General features: G+C 43.7%; 1 protein-coding gene across 1 annotated transcript; it reads right to left on the bottom strand.

Annotated features, from left to right (window-relative positions):
* Nucleotides 1-1,188: 1,188 nt before the first annotated feature.
* LOC310774456 (WAP, Kazal, immunoglobulin, Kunitz and NTR domain-containing protein 2-like) lies at nucleotides 1,189-3,388 on the bottom strand (the record flags this gene model as incomplete). Its single annotated transcript, XM_083634527.1, has 2 exons — nucleotides 1,189-2,733; nucleotides 3,203-3,388. The coding sequence occupies 2 exons, from the start codon at nucleotides 3,386-3,388 to the stop codon at nucleotides 1,189-1,191; spliced, it is 1,731 nt and encodes a 576-aa protein (XP_083490653.1).
* Nucleotides 3,389-12,109: the final 8,721 nt, after the last annotated feature.

Genomic DNA, 12,109 nt, shown 5'->3' with positions numbered 1-12,109 from the left:
AAAATCCTGGAAAACAACTAATTAGAAAAGTCCTGTATAGCGAGAAGTGCATGAAGTACAAAAACAAAAGCATGGAAGAAAGAAGAGGTTACATCATAATAAATAGCCAAAATGTAAGAGCAAGTAAAAGCCCATGACACAAATTAAAGTACACAACAGTCACAATGATAACTGAATCAGGGAGAAATGGTGGTACGTCAAATATATTACAACTTATTCATGTAGATGAACCAAATCTACCTGTGTTGTATACAGTGTTTGCCTGTATACAGTACACAGTATATAATATAATTAGTATAATATATACATATACTGTATACAGTATACAGTATATCATATAATTAGTATAATATATACATATATATACTGTATACAGTATATCATATAATTAGTATAATATATACATATATATACTGTATACAGTATACAGTATATAATTAGTATAATATATACATATATATACACTGTATACAGTATACAGTATATAATATAATTAGTATAATATATACATATATATACACTGTATACAGTATACAGTATATAATATAATTAGTATAATATATACATATATATACACTGTATACAGTATACAGTACATCATATAATTAGTTTAATATATACATATATATACTGTATACAGTATGTGCCACTTATTGATGTATTTCCGCAGCATGAAACGGTTATTAGGAGAGAAATATGGATTTTAACATGCATGAAGTTATGGTTAGAAGTTGAAAGTGCCAGGTGTTCCGTAACAACAGACACACAAAAAATAGCTAGAACTGTGAGAGTGAAATTATATACAAACAAAATCAAACATGATCGTGTCTGTTTTGTGCTTCACTGCAAGTCTGCAACCTCCATTTCCGGTGGAGGCAGGAGAGGAGTCTGGGGATTACAGGTAACAAGAGGATAGTGATGGATGTCTCCCATGTTCACGACCATGGTATTTCAATCAACAACACCAACGACCGAACCATAACAGAAAAGCTCCGCTGTGAACAGACCATATAAAAAGACACTTCTGTACATACAATATCAAGTCAAACGGCAGAGTTCACGAGTAAGAAGCGCCTGAAATCGTTCAGAAACAGTGAAAAATAGACAGAAATTCACCATCAAAATCTTTAACTCCATTAAACTTGGAATGGTCTGTAGAATCTAGTGGTACTGATTATAGCTTGAACACTACTGTGGGCTGTTTGTGATGGCTTTGAGAATGTCACAGGTGTTCTTGGAGATGACCTCTCGAAGCTTCCGTACCCGGCGAGGGCTGGAGGCACCCACGTAGCTCTCCGGCTGAAGCACTGCCATGCCGTCGTTGACGTCGCCCATGACGATGACCTGGCCCTCAGCAGCTGCTCCGGTGATGTTCGGGCAGGGGCAGTTCCAGTCCATGTTGAGGAAGGTGACTTCCAAGGGCTCCTGGCCGAAGAAACGGAGGCCCATCTTCTCGTCCTTCAGGATCTCCTCCACGGTTACGAGGGCGTGGCCCGAGTCCCTCTCCTCCGTCAGCTCCGTCATGCGGCCCAGGATCACAAAGTCACTCTTGCAGAAGCTGGTCACCATCTTTCCCCTCGGCTTGCAGGCCTTGCAGTGGTGGTTCTTCGGATAGGGGCACGTCTCTTCGCACGCACCTTTGGACTCGAAGTTGTTGTCGTTGCCGTCACAGCCTCCGTAGATGAAGGACTGGCACTGGCGCAGGGTGCCGCTGTAGGCCCAGCGGGGCTCGTAGGCCTTGCAGGGGCCCTGCAGGCTGGGCAGTCCGCAGGGGCCCGATAGCTCCGGACCACAGCACTGCATGCAGTCCTCGTACGTCTCGAACACTTTCTGGTGCTGCTGGCTGCTGCTGTGGCAGTGCGTAAAGGAGAAGCAGTTGTTGGTCTTGGGCTCGTAGTACCAGCTGACTTTCTCCTGCTCGCTCCCGCAGTCCTCGCTGTTATCGGGGGGTTTCACGCACTCCTCAGGCAGACAGAGGCTCACGTTCTTGGGCTCGTGGTTCTTGGGCGGCTCCGTTGGCAGGACAGTGAGCGGGTGGTGTGCCTGGGCCGAGCCTGACGGGTTGTGGGCTGTGCAGGTGTAGACGCCTGCATGGTGGGGCTGGACGTTGTAGATGACCAGCTGGCCGATGTTAGTGACCACCACATTCCCTCGCACGTGATTAGGCCTCATGACCACCCTCTCTGCCCTGTCCTGCTGCTGCTTCTCCCAGGTGATCTCCGGCCGCGGGCGACCCGTCACGTCGCATAGGAAGCTGGCCGTGTCGCCCACGTTCACCGTCTGGAGGGAGGGGCTGCCGACCACCACAGGTGGCTGAGGCTCGGTAGGAGGCGGGACAGTGGCTTGAAGGGGAGCAGTGGTGGGGCGAAGGGTGGTGGCCTGGGGCAGCGGGGGGCTGGTGTTGGGCCAGGTCAGGTGGAAGCGGCAGGTGACCACGGTGAGGGTGATGCCCTTGGAGCACGCCTCTGCATCCATGTAGCACATGTTGTAGTAGGTCATGCCGTCGGAGGCGCAGGTGAAGTGAGGCTCTCGCTCGCAGCGGTCTCGGCATTTGCACACCGGCTGGCCGTCCCAGATGTCGCACTCTGAGCCCTGCTGGGGGCACATGAAGGTGGCGCAGGTGGCCTCCTTGGGCATTCCCACGGGAGCTTTGGTCCCGTCCACATAGCGGGCCGCCACACAGCTCCGGTTCCCACACACATTGGAGCAACATTTCTCGAAGGTCTCACACTCCTGTAAGAGGAGAGAGAAAAGATTTCACAATGAGATCATACAGGACAGTTTTTGAATATAGTCCATAATAGAGCTGAATTAGAATAGAGATAGTTACATTTTGAGAACTTCCTGTGATTAAAAACAAATAACTTGACCATGATTCTTTAATGACTTTCTTGTCAATACATGTATAGCTTTACTCTTGTGGTTTTATATTTGATTGTTTCTTTTTGGGTAGCCTATGTACTTTTGGGTGTATTTTAATGTAAAAGTCGCCTGTGGACAGGTGGGCAGGTGTTGAAAATTAGCAATCCGCTATAAACAATTAAACACTTTGTATCTGGTTGATGTACATACATCTCCAATGCTCTGTGATGTCCATATCAAATAAACTTAACCTTTATGATACAGCATTTGCATGAGAAATAATTGTAAAGTTAAAGTGTGTCAGGTGGATAAGAAGTGAAATCTAAAAGTAGTAACTCACCTGATCAGATTCACATTCTCGTGTACAGGTACTCATGGCATCCACCCACAGGTTGGGGTTCATGTCATTGGGGCAGATCCCCGCGTGTGAATAAGCAACCCGGGGCAAGGCTCGGACCCGCTGCTCCATCCACACGGACAGGCTCGCCAGGAACCAGATCCACCGGGGGAACAGCATCCACCACATCGCCAGACTCACAAAGTGGTATACAAAAAAAGTGGAACTTGAAGATTTCTGTGATCCAGGATAATAAATTAAATAAATGAATGTCAATTCTTGAGGATGAAGTAAAACGCTGAATCAAATCAACAGGGCATCACACGTGAGGAATGGCTGCATCAACTGATGAAGTGCCGAAGTCCGGTGCGTTATCTTGAACCCTGCGACGAGGATGCTCTATTTATAGACTAATCCTCGACCAGCAGCGTGAACACAACTCGCCAAGTAACTCGCATCATGACAGTTATGGATTGCTGCTTCTAAGATGTTGAAAGACGTGTAGAAAAAGGAGGCAGCGGTGAGCTTTGGGCTGGGACTGGCGGGGCACCTGCCTGTTAAAAGGATTGCTGCTCCGTTTAACCCTTTGCGGGCTCCAGCAGCGCGGTGCGCACAGATGCAAGGAATTTGATGCTTTAAAATTAACTTTAAAATGCCGTTGGTGGAGGGAAAAAAAAGGCAGTCAATAAACACATCGGTTGAGTTCCCACTTCCCACATCATGTATGTTTGGATTTCTTCCACTACATGTTGTAGCTTATATGAACATATTCCTATTTGAAATGATTACAATTGATTGATGCTGTAGTCTGTGTGCCATTATGTGCACGCTATTAGTTTTCTTTGAATGAATTACTGTAGCCTTTGTGACTGCTGTAAACATCTTTGGAGTTTATTTTTAGTCAGGGTACCTTTTAATAAGGACGGCAATTCCTCAGAATAACATATTAATATAAAGTTGAATAGTGCAGGTATTTCAACACATAACATATTTAATATAAAGTTGAATAACGCAGGTATTTAAACACAATAATTATTTAATATAAAGTTGAATAGCGCAGGTATTTAAACACATAATTAGCCTATTTCTTGGCAAATAATATCGTTTTGATGAATGCACAATATCTGCTGTGTCCCATCTGTCATGTGAAAAAGTAAGCTACCTTTGAACATGTTGTGGAACTTGTGGATGTTAAGCAAAACTCACACAAGTAAAAATGCACAGTCAACATATAGGCTAGTTAATAAAACCTTTCATAGTGGATTCAGTAAGCTACATGTTAAACTAAAAGTAAACTATTCTATTAAATACAGACATATTTCCCTTCTATAATGTAGGCTATTGCAGAAATAGATGTCTAAATGAATTTATCCCAACTAAATATGACTGAATCCAACAACAATCTGGGCTCCAAGTCCAAAACTCTGCCTTATTGGTATTGCATGCAACAATAAAGCACTTCATCCTTGATATTATGCTCCTTCTTTATGCATCTTCTAGCTTACTGTTGAATTCACTGTTAAAGCCTAAAATATATCATCTAATAGGCTACCAACTCACAATAATAACTTGTAGGGACATACTGGGTTAATAAATGAATCAATTTGATTAGGTAAAATTATACTAATAAAACCAGATGCAACATCATGGCTATACATCTTTATTGCATTTAATGTCATGCATGTAAAGTGTGCATAGTATGCACACTTACATGCATGACATTAAATGCCATAGGCTATTTATTATTCCAGTCTCAACAGTATGCAGTAACTACATGTGACAGGTGATACGTGTGCTTACTGCTGCATTTCAATTCCAGCAACATTTAGCCCCGTCTTATACTTAACAGTATACATGCTCTACTTTTTTTGTTTACAAAGCTTGCCTTTGTATAGTGGATTAGACTCAATACATTCTGTGGATTTATGGAAATTCATAGACTCAAAATGCACTAAACTGCAATGAGAGGAGGAAAAAAGTATAGCTGCCATGTCTGCATGTTCAAACACAGTTAGTAAGATAGAATATTGTAAGAACAGGATATAAATATAGTATCAATTGCAGCATAATAACAAGTTATCACCCCCAACATTAACCAGACCTTAATATTATATATATACACCGTATGTATGTATATATATATATATATATATATATATATATATATATATATATATGTATATGTTTATATATATATAATATAAATATTGTTTTTATATATATAAATATATAAACAATATATAATATACACATACACATATACAGACAAGCAAGACAATAAAGACAATATCAGGTGATGGATAAAGTTTGTCCTTATTGTCCAATGAGAAGGGAAAAGATTGAATGAATGAATGAATGAAGGTGTTATTGTAAATCACACTGCTCATGCCTGAGCTGTGTAAATGATTTCAATTGGTTTCCTGCAGTTCAGCTGAGGACAGGGACGCTGCTAGACCGACCGCCTTCCACTGCAATAATAGCAGACTCATGCTGTGTGGTGTGTTATGCAGTGGTTCATGCTGTGTGGTGCGTTATGCAGTGGTTCATGCTGTGTGGTGTGTTATGCAGTGGTTCATGCTGTGTGGTGCGTTATGCAGTGGTTCATGCTGTGTGGCCCGTTATGCAGTGGTTCATGCTGTGTGGTGCGTTATGCAGTGGTTCATGCTGTGTGGCCCGTTATGCAGTGGTTCATGCTGTGTGGCCCGTTATGCAGTGGTTCATGCTGTGTGGTGCGTTATGCAGTGGTTCATGCTGTGTGGTGTGTTATGCAGTGGTTCATGCTGTGTGGCCCGTTATGCAGTGGTTCATGCTGTGTGGTGCGTTATGCAGTGGTTCATGCTGTGTGGCCCGTTATGCAGTGGTTCATGCTGTGTGGCCCGTTATGCAGTGGTTCATGCTGTGTGGTGCGTTATGCAGTGGTTCATGCTGTGTGGCCCGTTATGCAGTGGTTCATGCTGTGTGGTGTGTTATGCAGTGGTTCATGCTGTGTGGTGTGTTATGCAGTGGTTCATGCTGTCTGGTGTGTTATGCAGTGGTTCATGCTGTGTGGTGTGTTATGCAGTGGTTCATGCTGTGTGGCCCGTTATGCAGTGGTTCATGCTGTGTGGTGTGTTATGCAGTGGTTCATGCTGTCTGGTGTGTTATGCAGTGGTTCATGCTGTGTGGTGCGTTATGCAGTGGTTCATGCTGTGTGGTGTGTTATGCAGTGGTTCATGCTGTGTGGCCCGTTATGCAGTGGTTCATGCTGTGTGGCCCGTTATGCAGTGGTTCATGTTGTGTGGCCCGTTATGCAGTGGTTCTCAAACTCTTTCACATCAAGGACCCCATAGACTCAAAGACACAAGACATAAATTAGACCACAGAACCCCATCTGATAAGATTCTGTCCCAGGGGTTCCCATCTGATAAGACTGATATGCTTTTAGATGTTTTATTATAGAAAGTGTGATGAAACCATGACATTCTGTCATTGTGTCACTTATGGATGGAATTCTAGTGAAAATAAATAATTTCCCTTTTTGCTGGGGACCCCTCTCAAAGATCTCTGGGGGTTTTATTTCATTGTTTCATGAAATACAAAATAGATGCCATGCATACGGGTTTATAGCCATGGCTAATTTGCAACCCCTTTCCCTGGCTAGGCTTAAGAATGAAAACGGGAAGTAGCCTAGAGGAGCATTAAACTAAAACAATATTACAGATAAGGACAAAGACTAAAATAGGGACAGAGACAAAAAAGTGAATAGTACACAAAATACATTGAACAATAACTACAGTATTAAAGTATTGTCTATGTGTGGGTGTGTACGTGTGTGCATGTTCACACATGGACAGTATTGTGCCTAACACACACACGGCACATGTGTTTGCATGTGTGTGTGTTTGCTCATTCAGTATCAGTGTTCACAGGCTTGTTTCAGTTCCAGCTATTATTTTGCATGTGTGTTCAAAACCTTCAACTGCTAATGCGTTCCACATTTGCCTGCACCGGTGCTCCTGCATCGCTGGCTGGCAGGGGGACGCTTAAAGCAGAGCTGACTGTGGTTAGTCCTTGGATGGCAGACCAGGCTGCTGGAAGTGAGGTTGGAGGACCAGTAGGAGGTGCTCTTCTCTCTGCCCCGAGGCAGAGACAGGGACTCTGTCCTGTGAGTGAGCGCCCTCCTTTGGATGAGACGTTAAACCGAGGTCCCGACTCTCTGTGGTCATTATAGAGCCCATCGGCACTCTTCACAAAAATAGGGGTGTAACCCCGGTGCCCTGAGGGGTGTAACCCCGGTGCCCTGAGGGGTGTAACCCCGGTGCCCTGAGGGGTGTAACCCTGGTGCCCTGGCTAAATTCCCACACAGGCCTTCCTTCCATCATGGCCACCTAATCATCCCTCGTTACTTAATTGGCACATTCAGTCCTCAACTCTCCACCGTGCGTGACAGCTGATGTGTGCTGAGCGTTCTCACTCATAGAATCATCACAGCTCTATACTACATCCTATATACACGCAGCATTCATGTAGGTTACATACATCATATATATATACACACTACACATTTTACTAGATTGTATACAAACACAGCATGTTGAGGTGGGTGCTACACTGTTGGCGGATGAGTTGAGTCCCCCCACCCATATGTGGAGCGCTTTGAGTACTTAGAAAAGCACTATATAAATGCAATCAATTATTATTATTATTATTATTATTATTGTGTACCTCTTACTAAGGATGACTGACAAAATGTGGTTCTGCATTTTGCTGATCTACAATTTCCACCTGTTACATCTCGAGTTCTGATTCCACTATTTTGTTTGATTGTATTGTATTGTATTTTGGGGGGCAAGGTTGTTTGCACACTTACAAATATTACTGTGCTGCCTAAGTAAGAGGTATATATACACCTATATATATATATATATATATATATATATATATATATATATATATATATATATATATATTTAGTCTTATTAATTATGCAGAACCTCTTTACATGTCTGTCAAACTTAAGCTGGGAATCTAAAATAACATCTAAACTCATGTACCTAATCTCTCTCTCATCAATCTTTATTCTAAAATGTGTCTAGTCATGGACACACTTGAATATTTGAAGTGTGTGTGTGTGTGTGTGTGTGTGTGTGTGTGTGTGCGCGGTAGATGGATATATTTGCCCTTCCTTCACATTCACACCTTCCCCAAGACAGGAAACAAGCCGGCTCACCTCACCTGCCCTGCTACACCTTGTGAACACGACCTGTCAGTGATAAATGAATACATTTCATGCCGAGGCTAAATTAATCAACTTGTGATGGATAGATCTCGGGGCTACGAACACAGAGATGATAATAATAGGCTGATTGTTTTTAAGGTAACCACACAAAGGTCTTTAAATGGAATTGCAACCGGGAATAGCACAGAATCAGTTGATGATACCAACGCCCTGTGGCGAAGGGTTATTTGAGGATACGAGTTGCCATAAAAGGAACATCTACATGTAACCTTTGCTGGATTAAATTCATCAGTGTTTTCCACATCATAATAATTGATTGCATTTATATAGCGCTTTTCTATGTACTCAAAGGGCTTCACATATGGGGGATACTCAACTCCTCCACCACCGATGTGTAGCAGCCACCTGGGTGATGCACGGCAGCCAGTTTGCACCAGAACGCTCATCACACATCAGCCATCACGGTGGAGAGCTGAGGACTGAATAAAATGGCTAAAATGATCAACTCTGGAAACTGTACTAGTGCCAACCTTGTAGTAACTGTCACTTTGCCTTGCGCTAAATTTGTACTCTGCTACATTTGGCTGTAAATACTCTGTCCATATCTTGTATAATGCTTAAACTTATGCATATTTATTGTGTTAGTTATTTTTCTTTGTATTATACTGAGTGGTTTATATCTCATGTACCGTGTGCACCTTCTACACCAAGACAATTTCCGTGTATGTGCAAACATTAGGGTCACAATATGTCACAATATATCGTCCCACAATATATCGTGATGTCAAAACGTGACAATATGTATCGTTGAGATGAAATCTCATATCACGAGAAAAATAAGCTGAACATGGTGGCACTGATCTGCATCTGATTGCATGCTCACTCTCCTTTTCATTGCTTTGTTTGAACAGACGAGGGACGTTACAGACACGGAGGATGAAAATGGTGAAATTACTCAAATTAGCGTGGAGGATGCCCCCTCAACTTACAAATCGACAAATCGTGTTAAAATATTGCATTGTATCGTTATCGTGAACCCAATATCCTGTATCGTATCGTATCGTGAACTGAGTGTATCGTGACACCCCTAGCAAACATACTATGACCAAATAAAATAATTCTGATTCTGAATGTGCCAATTAAGTAACGAGGGATGATTAGGTGGCCATGATGGAAGGAAGGCCTGTGTGGGAATTTAGCCAGGGCACCGGGGTTAAACCTCTCAGGGCACCGGGGTTACACCTCTCAGGGCACCGGGGTTACACCTCTCAGGGCACCGGGGTTACACCCCTCAGGGCACCGGGGTTACACCTCTCAGGGCACCGGGGTTACACCCCTCAGGGCACCGGGGTGACGCCCCTATTCTTCTGAAGAGTGCTGATGGGATCTATAATGACCACAGAGAGTCAGGACCTCGGTTTACAGTCATCTGAAGGACAGTGCTCACTCACAGGACAGAGTCCCTGTCTCTGCCCTGGGGTATTGTGGACAGATATATTATTCATGAGACCAGAGGGAGAAGCACCTCCTACTGGTCCTCCAACACCACTTCCTGCACCACTTATGTTTCATTGGTTCAGATCAGGATGTAAAATAGCAGTTTCTGGAGCTTGGTCACCAGGTTTGTAAGTCCAATGTGAAACCTGACGCCTCCACTGGCTGACACTGGGCCTTTAAGCAGCAGATAATGAGCTTACTGTACCATGTGGTACATCTGGACTACGACTGTACGGTTCAGAGGGGCCAATCTGCACTTCACCTGAGGAAACAAGCTCCAACTGAGCCCACAGGTTTTCACATCAGCCACCAAAAGACCGGTTGGTTGCAATCCCATGAGACATGACCAAAGACAAGCGAATGCCTTAGGGCCCATAGCGGGCAAGACTAGAGCCAATATAAACATTTATCATCCATTTTAAAGAAATTCCCTGATTGAAAAACAGCCCCATTGTTTCATTCGTGAGTCATGTTGCTACCCTCCCACCTCAGCCCCAACTTAATCTAATATACTGTATAGACAAGATGGACTGAAATCAGTGAATGTTAAACCCATTGTACAAGGCCATGGTACAAGCCCATGGTACAAACCCCATGGTACAAACCCCATGGTACAAGCCCATGGTACAAACCCCATGGTACAAGCCCATGGTACACACCCATGGTACAAACCCCATTGTACAAGCCCATGGTACAAGCCCATGGTACAAACCCCATGGTACAAACCCATGGTACACCAAACATCTGTTTGTCCGGATTTGTTGTAGAAAGTTTGATTGGCGTGCCATGGGCTTTAGGCCTAACAAGCCCCATATCTGCCATTGCCCAGGGCCCCCAAATCACTAAGTCCACCCCTGTATATATATATAATATATGTGTATATATATATGGTCCAATATTGAGGACACCAGACATCACATTGAGCAATACTCAAAACAGCAATACCAAGCCTAAGGAAAAACAAGGTTGGATCTGTTGGCTGGCAGAGGAAACCTCTTGCTTTGTCCCCAGTTTGCTGAAGTTGTTTTCAATCTTCCCTCTCTGAGTTTGAGCCCACGGCCTCAAACTGACGGGGGAAGTCAGTAGACTGGCAGTGACAAAGCGAGAAACCTCGGCCAAACCTCGCCGCCGTTTCATGTGGCTTTGCCCATAGGCACTTAGGCAGGGACGTTACTAAGAGCGCTGGCAGCCTGGTGCTCAGGAAGGAATCTGGTGGCAGTGATGAATAGATCATCAGCTATGAATAGATCGTCAGTTATCAGTTATGAATAGATTGTCAGTTATAATCAGTTATGAATAGATCGTCAGTTATCATCAGTTATGAATAGATCGTCAGTTATGAATAGATTGTCAGTTATCATCAGTTATTTTGGGCGCAAACATTGCTGAGAAACGCTGACCGCAGCATCAGGTGTGGGGCGAGATACATCTTGCTGTGAGGTATCTGAGGTAAACTTCTCTCCTTAGTCCTGCTCTGCCGTGTGAGTGTTGATTTCGGACCACTCTACTTTCTCTTAATCCCATCTTTTATCCACATTTGACCAGGTATGGGATATGCCAACAAAACTCTGAACATGCCCATCTGAGAATCCAGAGCACCGATATGACTTTCAGTCATATTATGAACTCAGCCAGATATTTGCAGACATGACAGAAGTTCATATTTGGAACACATTCATGACAAAAATAAGATCTATGGGGCGGTCGGGTAGTGCAGCGGTAGATTCCTTGCCTTCAACATGGGGGTCACAGGTTCGAGCCCCCTTGTTACCTCCGGCTTGGTCGGGCATCCATACAGGCACAATAGGCCGTGTCATGTGTGTGGGAATCCGGATATAAATATAACATTTAAAGATATAATAAATAATACAAGGTAAATCACTACTTACTTTCTGTCACATACGCACACACGACAAAGGGCAGCAAACACGGCTATGCTCTCTGGTGTGCTCAAAGTAACACTGAGCAGATGTTTAAATTCACAGTGGCAGAGTGAGTGGGGCTAATTAGTCCAGAGTGCTGTCAGGTCTGCATGGGTGAATCAGAGGAAAGGGTAAATGTGAGGTGTGGAGGATTATGGGAAATTGAGTCCAGGAACAGTCCAGAAGTAACTATTTTGTACACAGACCATATTTGACATCTGACTACACAAGGGCATCACTGTGTTGAAAAGTGGTGGGGACATTGTAAATGAC

The sequence above is a fragment of the Poromitra crassiceps genome (genome assembly GCF_964638095.1).
Source record: "Poromitra crassiceps genome assembly, chromosome: 4".
NCBI classification, from domain to species: Eukaryota; Metazoa; Chordata; class Actinopteri; order Beryciformes; family Melamphaidae; genus Poromitra; species Poromitra crassiceps.
The sequence above is the reverse complement of the archived record's forward strand: the minus strand, read 5'-3'. Positions and strand labels throughout refer to the sequence as shown.